The 24,915-nt window shown below is 52.5% G+C and overlaps 2 protein-coding genes and 1 long non-coding RNA gene across 7 annotated transcripts; 1 reads left to right on the top strand and 2 right to left on the bottom strand.

Annotated features, from left to right (window-relative positions):
• Positions 1-4,211: 4,211 nt before the first annotated feature.
• Positions 4,212-18,873, top strand: TMEM140 (transmembrane protein 140). Of its 4 annotated transcripts, none has more exons than XM_087860814.1 (3): positions 4,212-4,984; positions 15,536-15,729; positions 16,975-18,873. In XM_087860814.1, the coding sequence occupies exons 2-3, from the start codon at positions 15,688-15,690 to the stop codon at positions 17,563-17,565; spliced, it is 633 nt and encodes a 210-aa protein (XP_087716940.1). In that variant the 5' UTR covers positions 4,212-4,984; positions 15,536-15,687; the 3' UTR covers positions 17,566-18,873. The 4 variants fall into 4 exon arrangements, with proteins under 4 accessions (XP_087716940.1, XP_045648567.1, XP_087716939.1 ...); XM_087860813.1 differs by lacking the exon at positions 4,212-4,984 and adding an exon at positions 14,183-15,064; XM_045792611.2 differs by lacking the exon at positions 15,536-15,729 and having other exon boundaries at positions 4,213-4,984.
• LOC123788929 (uncharacterized) lies at positions 5,880-13,603 on the bottom strand. Its single transcript, XR_015723822.1, has 2 exons — positions 9,069-13,603; positions 5,880-7,715 (listed from the first exon to the last, which is right to left on the bottom strand). It is a non-coding gene; the product is annotated as an uncharacterized LOC123788929 (long non-coding RNA).
• On the bottom strand, positions 18,368-22,613 carry CYREN (cell cycle regulator of NHEJ). 2 transcript variants are annotated; one of them, XM_045792613.2, is made up of 4 exons: positions 22,359-22,608; positions 20,941-21,213; positions 20,273-20,348; positions 18,368-19,349 (listed from the first exon to the last, which is right to left on the bottom strand). In XM_045792613.2, exons 2-4 carry the CDS (start codon positions 21,078-21,080, stop codon positions 19,089-19,091), a joined length of 477 nt encoding a protein of 158 aa, XP_045648569.1. In that variant the 5' UTR covers positions 21,081-21,213; positions 22,359-22,608; the 3' UTR covers positions 18,368-19,088. The 2 variants fall into 2 exon arrangements, with proteins under 2 accessions (XP_045648569.1, XP_087716941.1); XM_087860815.1 differs by lacking the exon at positions 20,941-21,213 and having other exon boundaries at positions 22,359-22,613.
• Positions 22,614-24,915: the final 2,302 nt, after the last annotated feature.

Below are 24,915 nucleotides of genomic sequence, written 5' to 3'. Positions count from 1 at the left end.
AAACAAAAACAAAAACCAGACATGATCAAAGACAGATTGAAACCCTTCCAGTCCCAACACACTAATGCTAAAGGCATCTCAGAAAAAAAAATGTAGAACTTCAGAGGGAAATAATGGAGGGTTTGGATAAAAACACTCATCTAGAGCAAAACCTAAGCCGCTCTCCCAAGAAGATGAGGAACAAGAGTGGGACCTGAAAGGCCAAAAAAAAAAAAAAAAAAAAAAAAAGGGCTTGCCAGTATTAGCCATGAATGACACGGGCTGTAAATGAGAAAGGAGCCCGTAAAAAGGGGCCGAAGCAGCTACGTTTATCTGCTCTTTCGAGAAAATCCCCCAGATGGTCGGAATTCCCCCTTCCAAAGGAACAGAGGACAGTTATGCCAGGAGTTCACAGGGACCCAGGGTCACAAGCAGGCCCCATTCAGAGGTCAATGCAGCCGACCCCGAGCACTCACACCCACGGCAGGACATCTGTTTTTTTTCTCTCTTCAAATGTAACTTAGATTTCAAGTACGCAATACGTAACTATTAACCATAATCACCATGCTGTACGTTATGTCTCCAGACTCATAAACTGAAAGACTATGCCTTTGATCAAATCTCTCCTTTTTCCTCTCAACCTAGCCTCTGATAAACTCAACTGTATTCTGTTACTGTGGGGGGGGTTTTGTTTTTTTAGATTCCATTTTGTGCGATCATGCAGTATTTGTCTGTGTCTGGTTTGTTTTACTCAGTATAATGTCCTCCAGTTCAAGCCCTAGTCCATTTGTGAAAAATCAACCAATAAGAAAATAAAAAATAATGAATAAGGTCCTCCAGTGTCATCCATGTTGTTGCAAATACGATTTCTTTCTCACGGCTAATATCCTGATATATATGTATGTATGTATATATATATGAAGATATAGATTATATAATACGTAATCACATTTTCTTTATTCATCTGTCAATTTACTTAGATCTCAAGTATTATCACCCCCCAAAAATAGGTGAAGTGATGGATATATTAATTAACTTGATTGTGGTAATCATTTTACAATGTATATTATCATGTTGTACACTTGAAATATATGAAGTTTCATTGGTCAATCACAGTAAAGCTGGAAAAAACCATAAAAGAAGCAATTTCGATTTACCTCTAATGAACACTTTAATTGCTGCTGTTTGATTTTTTTGTTTGCTCTTATTAATGTTTGAGAGAATTATAACTCCTGAGAGCATTTTTAAATATAGATGGGTTTAACTTAATTATGATACATGATTTCTATTTCATCAGGTCCCCTAGAACGGAAGGATGTACATACTGCACTTTATTATTTAGACCATCATTGACAATTTACAAAACCAGGCAGGATATTGGGGGGGGACTATTTCAATATATTATTAGAAATCTGTAAAAGTGGCTTAATATTTACCTCAATAAACTTATTGGTAATATTAGTTTTAACAAAATGAAAAACCTAAACAACAAAGACACCACAGTTAAACCTATCAGTATTTTTATCAGTTCTAAATTCATAGATTAAGGGGCTTGCAAGTTACAACCATTTGTTTCTTTTGTAATTTTCTGAAATTTGTAATTTCAGATTTGTTCATGTATTCAACACTTAAACGTCCTTAGATTTTATTCAGTTAAATTTTGGGGGCGCCTGGGTGGCTCAGATGGTTAAGCGCCTGCCTTCAGCTTAGGTCATGATCTCAGGGTCCTGGGACAGAGCGGAGGGGAGCCTGCTTCCCCCTCTCCCCCTGCCCCTTCCCCCACTTGCACGCTCGCTCGCTCTCTCTTGCTCTGACTCAAATGAATAAATAAAATCTTAAGAGAATTTTTTTCCCCTTTAAAAAACAATAAAGGGGCAGAGACCCAGTTACAGAACAGCGGCCTGAGAGGCTCCTCCATCTATCCCCTATGAGAACACCATCACTGCTTAAAAAACAACAACAAAAACCCTCATTTAAAGTCTCAGGAAACTGTCCTAAGGACATACAACAAATGAAGAAACATTTAAGAAAATTTACTACGCCTCAGGCTTTAGCCATACCCACTCCTCCCTTCCCACCGGTTCAGCACGAGGGAAGCTCCCCTCTCCCTGAGCGGGTGGCCCAGGACACAGAGATCCCTGTCCCCCAGCTCCCAGTCAAGGGCTGTGGCATCTCCCTGGGAGGGGCAGGCGGCTAGCATTTCCTCCGTCCCCACCTCCGTGTCGCAGAGCCTCAGGTCCCGGCAAGTACAGCCAAGAGGTCAGGGCCTCCCTCAGTCCCTCCCTCCCCCCAACCAGAGGGCACAGCCTCCCTCCCCACCCCCACCCCCCGAGGCCTGGGCCCCTGGGCCCAGGCTTGCTCCTTGGCGGGGGAGGAAAGCAAGCCGAGGAGGCCGGAGGGACGAGCCCACCCCCGACGTGCTCCCCAGCGATGTCGTTCCAGAAGAAGCCGGCCACTGCCTCAAGTACTTCGCCCCAGCAGGAGAGGCGTACCCTGCGAGCGGAGAGCTCTGGGGTCCTCCCCAGGACACTGCGGTCCTTGGGACAGAGCCTGGGGAAGTTCCCTCGCAGAGTGCTGGCCAGATCAGTGGCCGTTTGGGTGACAAGCAAGGAGGAGGACGCTGGTGGCTTGCTTAGGCCCGCAAGCTCGGCCAGAAGCCAGCTGCGTTACCAGAGGGCGCCAGTGAGGGAGACTGCTAGAAAGAGCCTCTAGGGTGCAGGAAGGGAAAAAAAATTACACTTCCAGTTAAAAATGGCAAACTGGACCCATTTAATTTTGGTCCTTCTCAAAAACCCACTAAAATCGTCATTTTTGTTTAAGACAAAGCTGCACAGATGAGGACAGGAGAGGAGACTATTTGGGAAGCTGTAAAGCAGAACAGCTTTAAAGTTGCAAAAATAGCATGAAGGCCAGATGGAATGGAATAAGGCTTTCAAAATTCTAGAGGCAAGTGACTTTTACCTAAAATGCGGTACTCGATCGGCCTTTGATTGATCCAGTTTAAGGGTAAAGACTAAATCCATAAAAGCCTTTGATAGTGGCGATAGGAGATCCGGAGTCAGGCAGAGGCAAAGGGAATCCCCAGGACTGGGGTGGAGGGGAGGGAAGGAAACTTCCAGGAGGACAGCAGTGTGTCCAGTAGGCAGCGGGTCCGAGGGCGGGGGGGGGGGGGGGGGGGGCTTTCTCAGGAACAGGTCAAGTACCATGCAGACACACTTCTTGAAAAAAGATTTAAGATTTGCCGGTTGGATTGGTGTTAAGCACAGAGAAATCCAAGCAAACAAAGAATTAAGACAATTATTGTCTCCAGGGAAGATGAACAGTTTTGCAGGGAAGGACAAAAAAAAAAAGTCACAATTTTCCCCATGGGTCTGCTACTGTGTGTGGTATTTACAAATTACAGTATTGCAGACCCTGAATACTCATTTAAACGAACTCTTAATATAACCAGTTTGGAAGGAAGAGGAAGATAAGACTCAAGCTGGAGGAACCTGGAATCAGGGAGAAGAAAGCTAAATCTTCATCGGTTACAGCTGAGAGTCAATAGATTAGGCCTGAAACTGAAAACCCAGCAAGTACTGATACACGCAGGTTATTCTGAGAACCGAGGTAAATACCTAAAGAATCCTCCGAAACAGGTGAAAGTACTTGCCTCTGGAGAGGGAGGGAGACCGTGGGTTTGCTGCTTTTCATAACCAACTCTGAACAACTGTTTGACTCTTTTGAAACTATGGGCATTATAGCTTCAAATAAATTTTTAAATACATATTTCTATCATTCGAATACCATGTCACTGTACTCACCAGTGTTTAATTTTCAGAGTTAACTATTTTATATTCGTACCAGAAAGTGAGTTCTGTCTCTACCTTGAAGGCATTATCGTGAAGGTTACGCTAAATACTGAGAAATTCTGCTTTGAATGCAAACAGCGGCCATCACTGCGTGCCCAGCACTGAGCGCTCAGTACTAAGCACTCTCACAGCTTGTCTCGGATTTCCACAACAGCCATGGAAAGTAGGTGCCGTTTCCATTTCACAGAGAAGAAACTGAGGCCGATGCTGAGCTTGGTGAAATAATTTGCTAATCTGCAGCAGAGAGCCCTGACCCCAGAGCCCCTCTCCTTCCTACCCGACCTCCTCTTTCCAGGGTTTGAGTTTAAAAGAACTACGCGGGGGGGGGGGGGGGGGGTGGCAGTTCAAAGAACTCTCCGCACTGGGGAAGGACAGGGGGAGGGGAAGAGAAGCCTGCAGGATTCCAGCATCCCTAGGGTACCTGCCTCCTGACGAAACCGAGCTCTGCTCCAAACTGGAATTCCCAGCTGGTCCTGCGAACCAAGGAGGCAACTTTTCAGCTCGGTCTAGGAGCCCCGAAGGTTACAAAATAAAAGCTTCCTCCTCTTATTTTGAAGGACGAGACGTTCCAGCTGTCCCAGCACCGGCCTAAACACCCTGGTGGGAACGCGAGGCACACCAGGGTCTGGGCCCCAGAAGCCCAGGCACCCCACAAAGCCGATTTCGGGGAAGGCAGGGACAGACGGTCGACGTGTTTCCCACGGGGCGGCCCGGGGGCTTGGGCCGGAGGCTGGGGAAGGTCCCCTGTGAATAAAGTTCTCGGTCGTGTTTCCGCGGCGTCTACACCCTGGGCCGCGTGCTCGCCGGGAATCGTGTTGTTGTGAGAGCGAGACACTCACCTGACTCTTGGACCGGCGCCGAACCACAACGTTGTTTACATCCCTCTTTTCTGGAAAGTCGCGGGCCGCCGGCGAGTGAAGAAATGAAAGTGAAATCAGCTGACGGGACAGCCGTCCGTACACACGCCCCGACCTTCAGAGCGCCGTGGACTCGGGCCCGAGCGCGAATGCGAGCGGGGCCGCCGCCCCGGACCGCGTCCGTCCGCTCGGCCCGGCTCCCCCGGCCCCTCCGGCGCCTGCGGCGGGGGCGCCTGCGGGAAACCCGCGCACCCCGCCTGCCCGCCTGGCCGTCCGCGCGCTGCGCCTCTTCTGCGCGTAAGTACCTGGCGTGCGCGCGGCCCAGCTGGCCTCGGCTCGCTGCGGAGTTGCTCGGGCCTTCCCCATTCTCGCAACGAGCCCGGGCCGGGATTGGTGGTCGGTGTTGGCGCCCCCCGCCCCAGGACCTGCCCTGCCCTGCCCGCTCCGCCCTCCTTCCCGCAGCTCCCTCCAGCACCTTCCCGGGCGCCTCCGGCCCCGGAGACGGTGCGGGAGATGCAGGGTCCCCCGTGAGAAACAAACGGCGGCAAGGGTGAGCGCCGGGGGCTCGCACCAAGTCTGTACAAATAAGTGTGGGTGGCCCGTGGGGTGGGCTGCTCAGCAGAAACGGGGCAGGCAGACAGGAGCGGATCCCCGACTCGCAGGAGCTCAACTGTTCCTCGAAGTTCCAAAAAACACACTTAAAATCTTTAAAAGACGCACTGCCGGCCAAGATGGTCAGAAAGACCCGTGTTCTTGATCGCAATATTACAGGGCCTAAGATTTTTCGGACCCTCTGTTTATTAGACTACATTGCTTCTCATGCCTTCATGGAAATTCATGGTGGGATCTTGGTGCTGCTGGTGCTTATCTTAAAATATCTTAATATGGATTGTTTCCTTAATAACTTCCGTTATACTTCACCTGTAAAACCAAAGGCCCCTTTGGGAAAGAAAACACACACACGATCCTTCTTTCCTTACCTCCTGTCAGCTAGTGTGCATTTTTCAGTGTCGTCTCCTTGGGCCCTATCCCTCCGCGAGCCCCAGACCTGAGACTCCTTTCGTAAGACTTCGGATTCTACGCATACTCCCTTCTCCGCCTTCTTTCCAGCCAACTCTTGCCTAATCTTACCTGATCATGAAGGTTGTTTATGTTTGTTTTATGCATTTCACTTTTACTTAAATACAACACATAATTCTGAAAATATTTTTAATGCAAAAAGGGAACGTTGTCCATAATGCCACCACCCGGAGGTAGATACCGCAGCTAACATTAACATTTTAGAATGTTCCCTTAGTCTCTTTCTTGCAGTCATACTATAGAGTGTGACTTGAGACGTGACTTTTCTGAAGTCTGCACAGTTTCATAGCCTTGATGTGTCATAATTTAATTCCAATGGTGGGCATCCGAGTTCCTTCCCATTTTTCGCCAAATACTGTGATGAACATTCCTGTATATAAATCATTGATTGCATTTCTGATAGCTGCCTTAGGATAAACTCCGAAGTGGAATTACTAGGCCAGAAAGAAGGATTTTGAGGGGTTTCGGTGCATATTGCCAAATTGCCTTCTAGAAAGTTTGCACAAATGTTTAACCATTCCTACCATGACTGTGTGAACACGGCAGCTTTCCCATGCGTTCTGTGGCAACCAACGTTTTCATCTGTGGTTTTGACAGGGAAACTCCGAGGTTCTTTGACTTGGCATATCTTTGCTTACATGACAAAAGGTATAGACTTTTTTCTTGTTAGTTAATGAGATAGGGTGATTTACATAAGAATATATATTTGGTTTTTATTCCCCTTCTTGGCACAGAGCTCCTAAAACCCTTGGAATTTCCTAGGTTATAATAGAGATAAAGGTGTCTTCTCTTTATTCCTAACAAGCTCCTTTCAAGCACATCTGCGTTTATGTTAATGAGCTGAATTTTGGCAAATCTCTATAGATGGGGTTTGGTTGTCAGGGGAAGCAACCTCAGGAATAGAGGGGAACTTTTAGTCCCCACCCACCCACCCCGGGAGGCAGACTGGCTGGACATTCAATCAATCACCCACATCCAGTTGGGCCCAGTGCCCAGTGATGTCATCCATTGGGCCAGGTAACAAAGCCTCCTCTGAAGGAGGGGAGGGGGCGGTGGCTTATGGGACTGAGCCCTTTGCTTGTGGGTCCTGACACTCTTCCGTAGATGGTGTCAGAATTGAGTTAAATGGGGCACCAGCTGGTGTCGCAGAGAACTGTTTGGTGGAGGGAAACCCACACATTTGGTAGAGAGTCTAAAGCTACGGTGACCTATTTGGCATTCCTTCTCTTCTGAAATGTCTTCATAGTCTTTGTCCATTTTCACAAGGATTGCTTTTCTTACCTACTTGTGTGAGCCTTTGGTATATTAGTAATAGTAATCATTTCCTATTTATTGCAGATATTTTCCACTCTCATTGACTTGTAATTTTATTTTGTTATATAGAAATGTAACTTCCTCAATGGTTACGTCTGTATAGTTTTTTCGTGATTTCAATTTGCTTTTAAGTTCAAAGTGTTCTCAGTCGTGAATCTTCACTTTTTTTCTAGATCTTTTCTTTTTTTTCTATCTTTTTTTCCTCTTCATTACATGTCACACTTGGATCCACGTGAACTTTATTTTGGTATGTGGCGTGAGACAAGGACTTCAACTAGTTTTGTTTTCAGTTTCGCTCACGGACTGCTTCAGTGCTAGTTAAGGGAAAACCTTCCACTGAACTATGGTGCCACTTTTATCACATGTTCACTTCCTCTGTGTGGCTTTTCTGAGATAGTCTGGTCTTGAGCTGTCCATCCCAGTACCCCTGGGGGGGGCGACCATTCGGGGGTCTGGGGCCCAACTTCCAGTTCCTGGGATCAGTGACTCCAGCCTGCCCTAGGCCCCAGAACGTACGTCTTCAGCGACTTAATAAGTGTAACAAACACCTGCAAATTGAATCCTGGAATACATCAGCAACTGGGGCTCCTCAGAGCGTGGCGCCCGGGTTCACACCACCTCAGCGTTGTCAGTCCTGTCAAATGACAAAATGCAAACAATTCAGTCATGGCTTTGCCCTTCCTTGATTTAAGGGACAACAAGCCGTGGACTGGGGGGAGGAGAGCTCCTCACAAGCATGGAGCACGGGGGTGGGATGTGGGGCAAGAGCGAGCTCTGGAGGGAGGCAGCAGTGTGGAAACCAAGGGGCATGACTGGAGGAGGCCCTGCTGTGCGGGGTAAGGAGAGCGAGTGGAAGTGCAGTGGGAGGGTCGTGCTGGGTGTTAGGTTTCCTCAGCGGGTGCTTCCCACGCCGGCTGACTTAGGCTGCGAACTCGAACTCGGACCTGGGCTGGGTCCCCGCCGCGGCCTCCAGGTTGTGGTCCGGCGATATACGAAGAATTCGCTGCGTCAGCCCAAACCTAGCCGTTGGGAGGTAATCCCGAGACGCCCAGCGCTTCTGTGAGGAGAGCTGCCGTCTGTGTGCTGGGCAGCAGTAGGGCAGCAGGGTGCTAACCGGGCGGAGGGCGGAGGGCAGAGGGCAGAGGGCAGAGGGCGGGAAGGAGCAGCGGCCTCCACCCTCTCCTCAGGCGGCCAGCCCACACCAGCCCGGGGACAGACTGGGCGGAGACGGGCTTTCTCAGGCTCCCAGATACTGGCCCTGAAGGCTGGAGGGGGAGGCCCCATAGCATCTGCTATTCAGTTTGGTGGGGATTTGCTCTTTTGGAGTTATTTTGCACGTGTCTTGAAGGCCTTTTATATGTATTACAACCTTGCCAGGGCAGAACCCTATCCTCCCGTGAGGATGGATGGAGGTGAAGTTCCTGGGAAACCATCTTTCCGGCCAACTCTAAAGATCTCTTGCAAAGTTTAAGGTCTAGGTCTTGGTGACTGCCGATTATTCTTTACCTCCTCCTCGTCTTGGGTGCAACTACGTTCGAGTAGGCCTAGCTGTGGCCCGCAGGGCTTGCAGGCAGGATGCGTGTGAGGTAATCCCTGGACTTTGCCCCGTCTCTCTCAAATCATGGGAATAGGGACGGAGTTAATGGAACACTCGGTTAGAAGGATGGAATCCACGCCTGTCACCCTGGCCTACAAGGCCCTCAGGAACCTGGGACCACTCACCTGTCCAGACTCATCGCGTCCCCTCTCCTCAGTCATGGGGAATCTGTTCGTCTCCCAACCAAGTGTTTATAACTACTGCACTGTCTCCCGGGAAGGCTCTTCCCCGGCCCAAACCAAATGTCTCCTCCACACGCAGGCCTTCCCTGACCCACTGATCAAGACTAACGGCTTCCTCCTGTCACCTTCTCTCCTTTACTTCATTCTGTTTATTTCCTTCCCAAATCTTTTCAAAAATTATAATTATCTTTTTTAAATGTATACATACCATTGGCGTTTGTCTCCCCAACCAGAAGGCAAGCTCAGTGAGGCCAGGCCCCTGCTTTGCCCTGAGTGCTGATTCCTCAAGGCCTGCGACAGAGGGAACCATCCAAAATGTGCCATTCATGGCGTCACAAGAGGAAACCCTGGCCTCCTCAGTAGGAGGGGGGCTGTGGCTCTCTATCAGGATTGTAGGAGGGCCGGGCAGGAGACCAAGAGCGACAGCCAACGGCAGTCCTAGTTTCTAGTATCACTTGCCTTCAGACTCGGCTTTGGGTCCGGTGAACCTTAATCTTAGGCTCCCGACAAGCAGCTCTGGGGTCCCAGCACTGAACACCCAACGCAGATGGGCTGGAGGTTCTTCTGAAGGCCCGTGCTCCTTCTGAAGGATTGTTTCTCCCTCTGAACTGTCTTTGACCTTTGCCCCCAGCTAGATCACCTGCTCGCGAGGGCTAACTAATAAGCCACAAAACAAATGAGCAAAGAGCCAGGGGACGTGACTGGAACCACTGGAACAGCCTGGCTGAGGAGCTCGTGTACGTGGAGGTCTTGAGACTGGTGGTTCGGACGCTATGTGCAGTCTCGTGCTGACGCGCGGTGCTGGGTCTGCGGGCGAAGCTGCTTTCGTTTACGTGCAAATTCAGTACATCGAAATGTTACGCATTGCATAAAAAGCTGACGTCGCCCCCCCCCTCAGAGCACAGCGGGGACCCGGGCAGCTGCACCCCCCCTCCCCTGCACACCACTGCGGCCCAGCTTTGAAAACTAAGAACGTGGGATCATATTTCCGCCAAAGGAAATATGACACATTTCCCTTTCTTCTTCCCTTTCTATTTTTGTCAGAGCCACACCCCAACCACGAGTGATCCTGACCGTGCTCAGCCAGGGAGGTGTTAGTCCGGGCCAGTCACCGCCTCGGAGCCCTGGGCTCCCCGCGGGCTCTTCCCGTCAGGTTGTCTGTCTGGCTTTATTTCACTCACATTTTCTCCCGGCTTCGCTTCTCTCTCCGTTCACGAGGCACTCCCAGGCCTCCTCCGCTCCCGGCCCTCACCTCCCTCTCCTCCGGACCCCGCCCCCCGAGCCATCAGCGTGAGCCAGGCACCAGTCTGTTGGTGTGGACACAACTGCCACGTGTCGGTCTCACGACAGCGCCCAGAACAGGCCCGCGATGTTCCAGGTGGGGACGGAGGTGCGGGAGGCCGTGCCACATGCCCAAGCTCACAGCACCGAGCCCAGGGGGGTCCGGGGAGTGGCTGGCTCTAAGGCCTGTGCTCTTCACCACCACGTCCCTGTGTGACGCTCTGCAGGTGAGCACCAGCGCCGTCTGTCCCCTCCAGCGTCTGGCCGCTGCCGGGCGGTGTGGCCCTGTGCTTGACTTTCAGAGTTTCCGTTTTCTCTCTGTGGTAATCACACTTTAAATAGTACTTCCGAGGTCATGTTCCACATGCTTTACATAAACTACCTCATTTAATTCCTATGTCTACAGAGTCAGTTCTATTAGACCCATTTTCCAGATGAGAATCACAGGCCCTGGGATGTGAAGTACCGTAGCTGGTAAGCCGTAGACCTGGGATTTGAACCCAGGACACACAGCTGCCAAGTCTGTGCCCAGAAGCCTTATCCCACGTTGTCCCCACTGCGTGGAGCACGAACGCTGACGACAGGGAGCGCCAGGCCCCAGCACGCACGTGCTCGGCTCCACGGAGCCAGGCTCCACAGTGACGACCACCAGCCTGCCTGCCAGACGTCCCCACCACTGGCTGTGGGAATGTGGGGGAGTTCCTGACCCTTACTGAGCCTCGTGGTCTCCTCGGGGAAGATGGAGACAAGAACCATAAAGCTGCTCCCACGGGGTTGCTGTGCGAACTTCAGAGAGCAGCACCCACTCCGTGCCCAGCACAGAGTACAGGCCCACGGGATGCTGAAGTCCGCTCTTAACTAGCAGCAAGCGCAGCCAAAGCAGATTTCTTGCTCGATGCATTCCACTGATCAAAGAGAATTCTCGAAGCAACTTCTGCTCGCTCATATTTCTGCCAAAGGAAATATGATACATTTCCAACTTTCTTAAATCATTAAGGAAAAGGAAGGCTGGGAGGTGAATTTGTAACCAGTAACAACCTAGTAACCCACCTGTTTTCTCTTTCAAGCTTCTGTTCTGACAACAAAATGATACCATCCAGGTTCTGCCGGGCAGTCCCGTAGGCCTGGTGGCGACTGCTTCTGGCAGAGCCGGGCTGGGGGAGAGAGCCGCTGCCCTTGACCTCAGCTGTCCCCACATCTCCTGTGTCATCCTCTCTGTGCTCTTGGTGCTCAGCTCTGGAAACTGGTGGCTTGGATGACATATGTGAGAAAGGAGAATCTTGTAGGGAGCTCGCATTTAGGAAACAGGAAGAATCAAGAGAGAATGGCCAGAAGGAGGAGAACCAGGACAGACAAGTAGGTGGAAAAAATAACCACAGGGAGGAGTTTGAGCAGCTCTGTGTGTCCCATGGATGTTCACTCACTCATTCACAAGTCACTCAATAGACATGGGGGGGGGGCTGCCTTGTGCCTGGTGGCCCTGGGTGTTGGGGACATAACAGTAAAAGATAGATTTTGGGTAAACAGCCAGCCAGCTAACCATAGATACATAAAAATGAGCAACAGATAGAAGTCCTGGCCCTCATGAGTTTACATCCCACTGGGGGCGAGGGTGGGGGAACAAGAAAAGGTTGAGAATGGGAGACTAAAAAAGCAGCGGAGAGAGCAGGAAAGGGCCCCGGGGAGCGCCCGGCTGCCGGAGCTGTCAAGGTGAAGATGCTAACCAGGGGTGGCCTCCCTGAGAAAGGAATACTGGAGCCCAGAGACCCAAGGGAGGTGAGGGAGGGAGACGTGTGACAACAGAAGAGCATTCCAGGCAGAGGAACTGGCAAGTGCCAAAGTCCTGACTTGCCTCAAGTTCTTGGAAAATACAGCGGAAGCCACCATAGTGGAAGCTAGTGGGGGAGGGGGCAAGAGTAATTATAGGGGAAGTCTGGTTCCTAAAGGAGCAGCAAGAGGCCAGGTAATTGTTCATGTTGTCATGAAAAGAGGGCACCATTGGTAGCACACTGCAGAAGACATACAGCCCTCTAGGGAGAGCATAGGATAGCATTCCTGGGGGAGGAAGTCGGAAGTCCGGGAGGCCAGTACTCCTGGAGGGGCCACTCTCGGTGGGCACCCCATGCCCTGCCGTAGGCCACACTTCAAGGGTTTACTGAACACGCAGTGAATGGAACAGACTTCCCGCGGCTGGTGGACGAGTGGTCATCTGGCAGGGAAGACGTGCAGGGGTGCGCTGTGAGGCCCCCTCCGGGCGTCGTGAGTGACGGAGGCACGCAGGTGTGCCTCGGGTAGATGGTGAGAGACCTAAGCCCCAGCTCTATGGAACGTCTGGGTACTGGGTATCATTAGACTTGCAGGCAGGAAGAATGAATTGGGGAAAAAAAAATAGGGTGAGGGTGGGTCTTTATGGTTGTTTTTATATAGGACAAAGTAGAGGAGAAGGGAGTGTTGTGGGAATCTCAATCATTGGGATAAGACGAAAGTGTAATTTGGAAAAACCATGAGTAGAGCAGTGACATGAGAAGTAAGTGTCTGATCAGCATCGGTGTACAGTAGAGTTCTGCAGGGGTGAAGCTGGTGGGTATGTTAGCGGATCACAAAGACGGACCAAGTACGCTCCGGAGACGGAGACCGGAGCTACCGACCCTCCTCTATCAAAGGGAACAAAGACACTAGGACAGTTTGTAAAGTTTCTTTTGATTCCATGACTTCAGGAGAGGGCACTTCAGGGGTCTTGAGAAGCAAGCGCCAGGGGCAAGAGACGGTGGTTCACCAGCATCCGCCTCAGCGTTATTTCTAGTCTTACAAAATAGCGTCAAACACCGTAACACAGATGTGTACTCACGCTATCGTGGTGTTTACAAAGCGGGATACAAATATTTATGCGAGCCCAACTGTGTAAAACGTGTTGTTAAAGGGTGGCTATTTCTACAACCCGAAGTTATAGATGATTTTTGGTCATTCGCCTATTTTTCTAGTTTTCTACAATCAGCATCTATTGCTTTATTATAAACAGGAAGAAGTTCAGCGGAAAAGGGCAGCAGTGACTCAGCAAGTCTCCCGGGTTCCCCTCTGAAGGAACCGAGGCTTATTGTGAAGGGGAATTAAAAAGCTCCTGGTGGCAAGACGGTGATTACTAGGATTGTTAAAAGCCAAAAAAGCCAGGGTGGGCTCCTAGGACAGCGGGGGGAGAAGAGTGCCATGGGCTTTTCCAACCAAGCTTCCATATGCTTTCACTATGAAACGTTTACACCAAGAAGCTAGGACCAGCCTCCAGCCTTAGTCCACAAGATCCCGAGGTCTGTCCAGATGTCCCACAGGACACGTGCAGCAGCCAGCCCAGCGCTGTGCAGAGTGTGTCCGAGACACAAAACACAGCCCCTCGCCTCAGACAGCTTTGCTGGCTTGTTAGGCTAGGTGCATGGTATGTATACACGAAATTGCTAAAGGATGCCACAGGGCGCTTCCCTCCTTCCCCCCTTCCCTCATTCATTCATTCACCCCCCCCCCAAAAAAGTTCCTCGTGTGTCTCAGGCACCATTCTGGGGATAGAATGGATAGCAAACTAGATGGGGGTGGGCGTCAGTAGGATTTAGAGGCAGAAAGCAGGTAGGACCACAGCAGTCAGGGGGTGCTGAGAGAGTGGGCAGATGGGATGGGGCAGCCCGAGCACACGCTGGGCTGAGCACAGCAAGAGCGGAGAGCACAGAGCACGCGGAGGCCCCCCTCACAGGGAACTGCAGGGGCAAGTTCAAAGTGGCGCCAGGTGGCCGTGACCCCGAGCTCCAGGTGAAGGAGCTGGGTCTGAACTCTGTGCCTGTAAAGAGTGGGGACAAGGGAAACCAGGGGCAACCACCTTCCCACAGGCCTGCTCCTGGGCTTCCCAGCTCGGGTTTGACTTGTTTTACTCTCTACTGAAAACCCCCCAAAGGGCAGCTGAGAAAGAGAGGAAATCAAAACCAAAGGCCAAGCACAGAGCAGCTACCAACCCCTCTTCTGAGGCCCACCAAGCCTTTTTCGTGGGGGGGGCGGTGGGGGGGGTGGGGAGGGTCGGTCTGTCTTCAAGTCGAAAATGCTTAATAGTAGCGATCTGCTTTGAACCCAAGTGTAACAGGCCTGAAACAGGGGCAATAAGAGGGAGCATTCGTATGAAGCCACCCCCGCTCCCACCCTCTTGGTCCTAAGCAATGGAGGCAAGTCAAACCTCATTTTCTACAGCACGCTTATTCAAACTGGGGTTCTAGCCCTGGAAATCCACTCCACACCCTGATACCTAAATCCACTAAAAACACAGGTACAGGTTTTAACAAACTTTGTTAAATACGCAAAACCATACAAAACACCTTCCTGCTGGGGATTCCCCCCATCCCCCTGCCCCACACTCCCCCCCTCCCCAGGCCAGACTGGTTAGAACCCCTCATTATGCTAATCTCACAACCCATGGACTAAAGACACCTTTGTCATACCTGGTAAATCTTGCTGTCCTAAGTACCAGGGCTCCAAGAATGTCCCAACTACATTCAAACAGGGCCTCGGCCTCCTGGGTTTTCATTAACTCAGGCCTCCAAAGACTCCGGTCAGGTCAGTATGTGCTGCGGAGGTAGGGGCCTCCGCGGGGAAAGCCCCCCCCCCCAACTCTGAGCTTCCCTGCCGAGCTCCCCTGAAGAAGCCATGGGCAGAGGCCTGTGTCCGGATACTCATGCGTTCAAACTTCATTGCAGACATCGGTTCACGTTTCTGTTCTCACAGGCACCGGCCTCAGCCCCAGGCAACGTCCCCAGCTCTAGATCTTTATTCTTGTTGTTTGCACCCACTCGGGTCCTCCGAATGGAGCCCCTGCTATAGAGTGAGCGCTTGCGTCCTTGCACAGGTTGAAGCTTAACCTCAGTGCGATGAGCGAGGAGGCGAGGCCTCTGGGAGGTGAGTAGGTTGGCAGCAGAGCCCTCATGAATGAAACGAGTGCCCTTGTTAAAGAGGCCCCCAGAGAGCCCCCTTGTCCCTTCCACCCTGTGAGGACACAGCCAAAGATGTCCATCTATGAACCAGGAGGTGGGCTGCCCAGGCACCAAATTCAGCCAGTGCCTACATCTTGGACGTCCCAGCCTCCAGAGCTGTGAGAAATACATGTCTGCTGATCTAAGCTGCCCAGTCTGTGCCGTTCGGTGTAGCGGCCCAAGGACAGCTCCCTCTCCCTCGGGCCGGGCCCATATCCTGTTCCCAAGTACGTGTTCTTTCTCTCCCTCTGGGCACATTCTGTTCTTGCAGAACAAATAAGGGATGTGGTCAGACACCCCTTCCTTCCAGTCAGCTGTGGGAACGAGGGAGGGGCTGCTCCTCCCCAGGGGTCCCTCTGGGTTACACCGGTGTCCCGAGCCTCTCCCCCTCTCCCAGGGGCCACTGCTCACCTCACTGCAGGACGTGCCTGGGACGTGCCTGAGCGCTCCTTTCTGTGCATTCACCGGATGTCACTCTGTAGTGTGTCCCCAGCACCCGGCGTCTTCGAAGGCCAGCAGTACTGAGCTCCAAAGTGCTCTGGGCTCTCAATGGTGATTTTATTCCATAACGGAAGACTTACAAATATAAAGGTATTGTATGCAGACGACTGGTGTAGAGGCCAATTTGGAGAAGTCCTTCGGAGTAAAATCAGAGCGAAAAGATTTTTCAAATACGATGAGGAAGGTGTATACTACATTAGAGGGACGACCATTAGTTTTCTGCAGGTCAGTTGGGCAATATGCAATAAAATCACCAACAAATATTTCTACCTTTGACTCAGGGACTGTACTCTTAGGTATCTAGCCTAAGGAAAAATCAGAATCTTACAAGCATCTTCCCTGTCAATTATAATGGTGAAAAATGGAAACAATTTATCTGATAATGTCATGGATAAATCTACGACATGAGCTATTAAGCAGCCATTAGCCACGTTTCTGAAGACTATTTAACAGCTTTGAAAAAAGGTTCACAATATTCAGTGAGAAAATCATTGTGGTCAACCGTATGATTTAAAAATACACCACCAGCACAGAGGAAAAAAATATTGGTAGAAAAGTAAGTGATTCTATGTATGCGGTGGGATAAAAGGTTATTTTTAATATTTTTTCTTTTAAAAATTATTTTCCAAGATTTCTAGAATTACTGTTGTCAGGAAAAAATCATAGACACCTAAGAAGTAGGGAGTACGACTGTGTGATTTCATTACCAGATGGCCTCTTGTCCTCACCAAGTCCTGACTCCCACAGCAGAGCAGGTGAGCTCACAGAGCTCCTCAAGCCCAGCTCATGTGTGAGAACGCACTCCAGAGTTTCTAGAACAACCAGTGCCTGGCCCCAACCTCAGAAGTTCTGACTTGACTGGTCGGGGTCCCACTGCTGGTGGTTCTTCCAGCTCCTGGGTGGTGCTGCTGTCGCCCAGAGAATGACGGATCCCTGCGCCTTTAGCACCGTCCTCCCCCTTCAGGCCCCCAAGGACCGAGAGGCTTCTCCTTCCCCGCCGACAAGCCCACCCTCGTCAGGATCTGAGAAACTCCCTCACAAACGTTTCCAGTGGCATCTGGTGCTGAAACTGCAGCAGAGCCCTGTTCAGAGGGCAGCACTCAGCCCGTGTCAGGCACCCCCAGTTCCCCGGGGGGCCCTTACCCCTGAACTTGGCCCAGATAGGCGGCTGGGTCACCAGGTGGGTCCTGCCTGGAGGTTCCCCCTAACTTCTCAGTCCTGCTGGGTTTGGAAGGGAGGTTGCCGTAGGTGTTTATGGAATTCCAGAAGGGAGAACACGAGCTTGGGAGGAACCTGGGAGGGAGCCTGGACACTCACGGATGTGACTTCCCTCAGGTACCCGCAAGGCGACCGTGCAAAGCGCAGGAGAAAATGACCATCCGCAGACCAAGGCAGGCCGAGCAGCTGCTGTTTCTGGGCATCATGGTCACCACGGCCGCGGTCATCTCCCTGCTGTTCTACGCTCTCCTCTGGAAGGCCGGCAACCTCACAGACTTGCCCAACCTCAGAATCGGCTTCTACAACTTCTGCCTGTGGGACGAGGGCACTGGCTCCCTGCGGTGCCACCAGTTCCCTGAGCTGGAGGCCCTGGGCGTGCCGCGGGTTGGCCTGGCCCTGGCCAGGCTTGGTGTGTATGGGGCCCTGGTCTTCACGCTCTTTGTCCCCCTGCCTCTCTTCCTGGCCTGGTGCAATAGCAACGAGGGAGAGTGGCAGCTGGCGGTGGGCTTCCTGGCCATGTCGTCCATGCTGCTGGCCAGCGGCCTGGGCCTCTTCCTCACCTACACATGGAAGTGGATCAGGCTCTCCCTCCTGGGGTCTGGGTTTCTAGCTCTGGGCGCGGCCCAGGCCTTCCTCATCCTCTTGCTGATGGCCACAGTCGTGTTCCCTCGGAGGGCAGAGGAGAAGAGTGAGCTGGACAGCTGCTAGTTGTGTCTAAAGGCTTACGTGTGATTGCAAGAGTTCAGTCTGAACTATGCTCAGAGAAAGCGCCAGAAAACTGGGGCTGGTATGCCTTCCCAGCCTGTTTCATAGCAAATGCCGAGCTTAAGCCCTAGCAGACGGGCCCCACCATAGAGAAGTTGGGGTACCCGGTGTCAAAAAGACCAGGAGGCAGCAATGGCAGGATGACCTCTGTGCAGGGTTGTCTGTCCTATGGGACTTCCAAGGTTCTCAAGGACACGCCCAAGCCACCTAGCTCATTGTCCCAAGAACTGATCTGAGCAAGCCATTCTTACTTCATCCTCAGGATGATGGGGAGAGGATTCCTGTCACGAGGCCTGATTTCCAGGATAATTTGCCAAGTGTCAAACTGGAACTCAGTGAAGGTTTATGTCAACAAACGGGGAACATTATGAGACAGCGTGCACCTCGTGTCCCTTGGGGCCCTGATCGGCAAGCTCCCTCTCTCCGTGGTGGGTGTGATGTGATGAGCCCCTCTCCCCTGATACCACTCCCGAAGGCAGAGGGATTCACTCCAGACAGACCCGTGGGCACAAAGAGAAGCCTCGGCGTCTTTGAAGGCTCTCCTGGAAAGGCTCTTGGACCCGAAACCAGACAAAGCAGGGGCGTCAGTGGGCAAATCATTCCTAGCACGAGCCCTGGAGTTGGGAACAGAATACACCAACTCCCCAGGAAGGAGAGGAAGGTGAACGAACAGTCCCACATACGTTTGTGGAGGCTGCCTCTCTCCACTTCTCCACCCAGAACTGCAAAGGATAAAAGCACAACCTTCGCCTTGGGGAACGGTTTGTATTTCTCAGCACGTGTGTATCGGAAAACCTGGACAGCAAACGACTGCCTCCTTCCATGCCTGTCCAAGCCACACTGAACAGACAGAAATACGGACTCGGGCGCGTTCTCGTCTGTAGGGTCTCCTGCGGGCTCCTGTCCCACTCTCGCTTTACAACGGCCCAGGGGAGGGAGGCTGAGCCGCCAAGTGGAAGGAAGGTGGCAGCGTGGGGGGCGGATCGCAGGCAGAGCACTGTGGGCAGGACATCTGCCTCCCGGGCTGCATGGGTGACGGGAACTCGGTTTCATATAGCCTCCTCCTGAGGGAGAGATCACGCCGACTAAACTGTCAGAATTCCAGTGAACGTAGCAGCCATACATTTTCTTCTTTCAAATTAAGTTGACTCTTGGTTCCAGTAAGTGTGACCCCCACGTCCGCCTTTTCCCCGGACCTGGAAGTGAATAAAGTCAGACCCTCCGAGCTGAGGAGGCGCAGTGCAGAGAGAACTTCTGATGGTGGCTCATTCTGATTCCTCACTTCCACACACTCAGCACGACAGCTCCAAGGCCCAGACCCTCCTGGGCTTCCCTTCCTTGTGGCATCTGCCAGCCCAGGGAGGGGAGGACTGGGCCCCGTCAGCATCCTGGGGCAGGCCCCGGGCCGGGAGGGGAAGCCGGCTTCCCTCACCGCCCCGGGCAGAAAGTCCTGGGAAGTCTGTCCCTTAGCTGAAAAATATTTCCCTGACGTATTTTAACATGTCCTCGTCCTCGTCCTCCTCGGGGCTCCTGCTGCACGCAGAGTCAGACCCCGTGTGCCCCTGAGGAGGGCTGAGGCCTGGAGGAAGGGCGTCTTTCCCATTGTCCTCATCCTCACTTCTACTCCCAGGAGAACTCGGTGACAGAGTTAAGCAGGTTGGGGACAGCTCTGGCTTATCAGCGCCAGCCAGAGTCGGTGACTCCCAGGACTTTTCCTGTTCCCGGGCCTGCAGGGGTAGGAGAAATGACAGGCAAAACAGACATTATGTTATTTCCCGAGGGAACGCGGGCTTATCTGTCAGTGATGCAGAAGCCACCGTGAAGGCAGCGTGTGACCGGGTCAAGCACCCCTCCCCAGTCAGAGCCTCTCCTCCCCCTCCCCACTCTCCCCCCCACCCACAGCTCCTGAAGAAGTCATGACCGATGTGGGAGAGACGTGAGCAGGGGCCTGAGGAATACCAAGTAGAAAAGAAAAACAGGAAAAACCTATCTGGAAAGGCAGGGTGACAGAATGGAAGGAGCAGGGGATACAAAACTTGAGTGTGAGCCTAAACTCTGTCACTTATTGGCGGTGTAACTAAGGGGAAAGCCCTGCGCCTCAAATTCTTTATCTGTAAAATGGGGATAATACCGGAAATAACAATCACCAGGTGATGGCAAGGATTAAATGCGACAATATACGAAAGTACCCAGTCAACTACAAAGCACTACACAACACTAAGGTGGCACAAGTACTATTCGCTTCAGAAGCCAGGAGACTTGGGTGGCATTCGGCTGAGGAGAAGTACAATGGTAAGAAGTCACCTCACCCAACTGAGACCCTGCAGAGAACAGAAATAGGTAAAGACTTCCGGCCCCTCCACATTCCAGCACAGAGTCACCCCAGAGAGAGCTGCTCTCCCTCCCAAGGCCAATCCCTCCCCAGGCGTCCAGCCCCAAACATTAAGTCACACCTCACATGGGGAGAGGCCAAGGGGAGCGCGACCTTGAGAGAAGTGCTAGACAAGGGCCAGGTGGAAGAAATGGGATGCCAGACGACGGGGCTCCCCAAGGCCACCTGAGAAGGCAGGGCGTCTCTCTTATTGCCATTAACCAAGGGCCCAGTCTAGTTTCTGGTCCTCAGAGTTAGAAGAGACACAGTTGACTTTACCTCAATCAGGATCCCCAGAGCGACATCTACCATTTCAGCTTCACTCATGCAGTACACGGTCCTCACGGTGGTGAGTCTGAAAGGAAGGCACGATGCTAAGATGGGGACAGACGGGTCTCCGGTCTCATGAGGGGGAAGAACATGAGAGCAAGAGCCACATCCCCAGGCCTTCCCACCCGCTGCCACTTTCCAATCTGGAAGTAGGGCATGATGGCCAGCTCCTGACAGTGCCCCACACACCAGCAGATCAAACAGACATCGGGCCAAGATGTGACTGACAGCCACCCGCACCCATGACCACAGTAAAGCAGGACTGTGAGTCAGAAGGGAGGTGGGTCAGTTAGGACAACTTAGAAAAGGAAGAGTCAGGGAGGGGGGTGAGGGTGTCTGAGAGCTTGGCTGATGTGTGCAAGCCAGAGGGAGAGCACTGCCTGGGAGCTGACACTTGAGGGTCTGGCCGTGGACATGCATGCGCAGAGTGGGGTCTGTGAGGGGAGGGCTCACTTCACCCCTCCTGACCATGCACCTGCGGGCTAAAGAGGTTTCCGCAGGGCTGAAACACCTACTCACCTCCCTGTTCCAGCACTTGGAAGGCTCAGCCCCAGCAACTGTGATGCCCCCAATCCCTCCCTCCGATTCCCTGGGAACCCAACCAGAAGTTGCCCCACCTTGCTGCAGCACACCCCTGCAATGCCGCCGGTCTCCTCCCCTTGGGGGTCTTCGCTGGAACCTTTCTCTTCTCGGCCTCCTGGGCTGTCATCCATGTGGGAAGGACCCTCTTTTTATCCTCAGATTTTAAGTCTCCCATCTCTCTTTTCTCTCCTGAAGCTGAGTCAGGGCCCAGGCTTAATGACTTGCTTTTCTAATTCAGGACAGCAAACCCCACTCTCATCACACCAGGAATTATAGGTGTGTCCTGAATGGGAGTCATGCTGTAATTCCTACAAAGAACAAAGTCCAGTGAATTCTAAGAAGTTAAAATATTTCCAGTCATCAGCTGTAATTACTGGTCAGGACAGGCCAGAGAGCAGGGCCCAGGAGACTAAGATAGGACATTCCCCTTCTCCCTGCCATCCAAGATGCTCTCTGTCCCCTGGGTGCCCAGCCTCTCCTACCCTCAACGTATCTCTCACGATCTCTCCCTCATCTCCCCAATTTCAGACTTCTCATTTCCTCTACCTTGGTGTGGTTACAGAGAACCCCAAGACCATTTTGATTCACGGTGAGGTTGAATCAACCAACACTCCCTCTCTTAATCCAAAGATAATTCTGGCTGGCCAGATTTTAGCCAGCAGTAGGGATCAGGGACCACAGCTGGGGCTGGCTCCGGATGGAGAATCCCGAAGGCCCCTGGGCAGCCTCTCATCTAACCTGGTCTCTCTTCTCCCCTCCCCCTGAAGCTCAGCCCCCACCCTGGGGCTCAAAGGGTACAAGTCGAACCCTTCCACCTGGCAGTCAACCCCGAAAGCAGCTCAGGGTTCCGCCTAGGGAGGATCTTACTGGAGCAGAGGTTTGCCTAGAAAAAGGCCAGCCACGAGTAAGAGATCTGTCTCTGCATCATCATCATTTATTGCTCATCGAGAAGGCTGTTTACAACTTAAGAAAAAAATGAGCAGGACATCATCCTAACCTGTCTGGCCAGAGGACAGACCTTAGCCAACGTACCGTACCTCGTTGCTGTCAAAATTCAGGCAATGGTAATAGTCCCCCAACTACACAAGCACAGCTAGCCGCCAGGCATACGGACATTTATTCGACCCCGAGGCAGATATTACCAAGCCCCTTTTAGAAACAAGGAACTGACTGCAATGTGCACAAGGTTACAAAGAAGTTTGAAATAGCCAGCCAGGACTCGCACCCGGATCGTGCCGGCCAAACCCTGTGCCTAACGGCCGCCGCGCCGCCGGGGCTCCAAGGAGGGCAGAGGCCCGGCCGGGAGGGCCTGCGAAGCCAGAACGAGCCCGCGCTGCCTGCGGGAAACCCGGCCCCCCAGGATGTGGATGTGCCGGCACTCCCGAGCCACCGCCCGCCGCTGCCTCGGGGACCCTGCGCCGCCCCGGCCGCGCGCGGCAAGACGAGTGCCAACCTGCGGGGGGCGAGAGCGGAGGGGCAGCACGTGGACCTGCACGCCGGGCCTGGCTGCCCACGGGAGACGCGGGACCCGCGGGACGGAGGCCGCCCGCACGCTCGCTCGCTGGCTCGCGGGCCCGGGGCTCCGGGAAGCGGGCGGCAAGGCAGAGCTCAGCCCCGAACAAGCGATCCTCCAGCCCGGCTCCCCGCCTCCTGGGCTCACGCACCGCTCTTGGCTTCCGGGGCGGGCCGGAGAGACGGCCCCGGGCGGTGGTGGGGACCCGACCCCGCCCCGCGCGGCCTAGGCACTTCCGGCCCGGGCCGCTGCCCGAGCGGAGACCCGGCGCGCCCCCTGCAGGCAGCTGGCGCCGTCGGCGTCCATGCCCGGACCAGGACTCGCCTGCTGTTGGTCCGGCGGCCTCACAGTTCCTCCTGGACCAAACTCTGCTTGGGCTCCTCTGCTCTCATTTAGGCCCTGCCTTTGGAGCCTTCCTGCTCCTCTCTGCATTGTCGTTTTAGCAAGCATCCTACCAAGTCATTTTAGCCGGGACCGCTGCCCCCCAATCCTGATCACCCTCACATTTGGGCGGGTTCCTCATCGTTCACCAAATTCCGGGTGATGTCTGATCACCTAAATTGCTTTCAGCAAGAATCCTGGTGCTGAGTTTAGCCAGAGCCCAACCCCCTACCCCCACCCCCTTACCCCTGGTGTTTCCTCTTAGCAACTTTTCATCCACTGCTGCCACCCTGCTCTTTGGCTATAAAGTCCCTTTCCTTGCTGCATCCAGAGTTAAGCCTGAGGGCTCTCCCCTACTACAAAACCCCACTGGAGTACCCGCCTTTGAATAAAGTCGGCCTTGATATTTTTAACTGTCATGAATAATTTTCTATTTAATAGAATATTTTCTCTTTAACAGTCCCCAAACATGGCTCCATTTGCTCCATTTCAACTCTCCCTGCTGGGGATCCACATCCCAGGGGAGGGGGCACAAGGTGAGCCCCTTGGGTGCAGAAGATATTAAAGCCTCTGTTTCTGTTGTCTTAAAGGAAGTAGGTGTCACTAATACTGAACAGAGGGAGGGGCGCCTTGGGTGGCTCAGTCATTGAGCCTCTGCCTTCGGCTCAGGGCGTGATCCCGGAGTCCTGGGATCGAGCCCCACATCGGGCTCATCCGCTGGGAGCCTGCTTCTTCCTCTCCCACTCCCCCTGCTTGTGTTCCCTCTCTCGCTGGCTGTCTCTCTGTCAAATAATAAATAAAATCTTTAAAAAAAAAATACTGAACAGAGGGAGAGGGAGCAGGGCATCTCCACAAAGCTTCCCAGGTGTCCTCGGTGGTCTGTGTTCAGCCTGGTGCTGAGCACTGCCGTGGACACGTGGAGCTCGCATCTAATTTTAGTTAAAATCACACTCAGCTTACAGCAGGCTAAAAGAGGCCAGCAAAGAAACCTCCAGGTCACAGACATGATAAAAAAACACAAGCATGACATAAGAACTAGGAAGATCAGTAGGAGAAGAAAGGGATAAAGAAAGGGGGGGTAATCAGAAGGGGGAATGAAGCATGAGAGACTATGGACTACGAAAAACAAACTGAGGGCTTCAGAGGGGAGGGGGGTGGGGGAATGGGATAGATGGGTAATGGGTAGTAAGGAGGGCATGTATTGCATGGTGCACTGGGTGTTATACGCAACTAATGAATCATCGAACTTTACATCAGAAACCAGGGAAGTACTGTATGGTGACTAACATAATATAATAAAAAAAATTTTAAAAAAACCCACAAGCATGAGCAGTCACAGGTGAACCTTCTCCTGCTGCACTTTGAGGTAAAAGGATGATCAGAACTGAGCGTCTGGCCCCAAAATGTGAAATTATCAAGATCCCTTTGAAATGTGGTTTATAACAAATCCGAGAATGGGGTAATGATTCTCCATGGGCCAGAGGTGCACAACAGGGGAGCTCCATCCCAAGCTTGGGGGATCCGGACCCTGAAGCTCTCTTCCAGCTGAGTGGCGCTTCGGGTCTCTCTAAAGCACTTTCACCCGCTGGGCCAGGATGGTTTAACCCAAGCAAGGCTTACGAAGATAAAGGTTTCAAGTCACAAAACCAACCTATCGTGCACTGGGGTCGTCGAGCTGCAGGCTGAACCTGGACTCTGCCTCCAGTCTTTTCTGGAGGGCAACACCAAGGGGACAGGCCCTGCCTCTCTGGTTCCATTAAAAGTATTAGAACTGCTGCCCTCCAGGTCCTCTGCTCTCAAGCCAGGACAAACCCAGGTCTAACTGGCGAAGCATCATTTTGTTTTGTGAATAAAGGAACAGGAAATACTTGTTCTTAGTGGAATCGCTCCCTCCATATTTGTCTCCCTAAAACCACTTCCCACCACCAGCTGAAAAAGGAGGTCTGAGGAACAGGAAACCTTTGCATCTGCGTGAGCGGCTTTCTGTTTGAAAGGAGAGATGCCCAAGCGGGGATAGAAAACCCGGCTGTGGGATCTGGACAGGCCGGAACCAACGGCTCAAGTGCTTTGAACTCCGTGCTCCCAGGCCCAGCAGAGGTGGCAAGCACAGAAAGCA

This window comes from Ursus americanus, chromosome 3 (assembly GCF_024610735.1).
Source record: "Ursus americanus isolate L20-20 chromosome 3, mUrsAme1.1.p, whole genome shotgun sequence".
Taxonomy (NCBI): domain Eukaryota; kingdom Metazoa; phylum Chordata; class Mammalia; order Carnivora; family Ursidae; genus Ursus; species Ursus americanus.
Note: the sequence above shows the minus strand (reverse complement) of the source record. Positions and strands in the feature narration are given on the sequence as shown.

Coding starts and splice junctions, on each gene's coding strand:
- CYREN (XM_045792613.2), bottom strand. CDS start 21,080: ATGGGAGACTTAAAATCTGAGGATAAAAAGAGGGTCCTTCCCACATGG. Junction 20,349..20,940: donor CAGGGGTGTGCTGCAGCAAG/GTGGGGCAACTT, acceptor CCTTCCTTTCAG/ACTCACCACCGTGAGGACCG. Junction 19,350..20,272: donor CTCTGGGGATCCTGATTGAG/GTAAAGTCAACT, acceptor CTACCCCTGCAG/GCCCGGGAACAGGAAAAGTC.
- TMEM140 (XM_045792609.2), top strand. CDS start 16,562: ATGACGGATCCCTGCGCCTTTAGCACCGTCCTCCCCCTTCAGGCCCCC. Junction 16,820..16,974: donor ATAGGCGGCTGGGTCACCAG/GTGGGTCCTGCC, acceptor GACTTCCCTCAG/GTACCCGCAAGGCGACCGTG.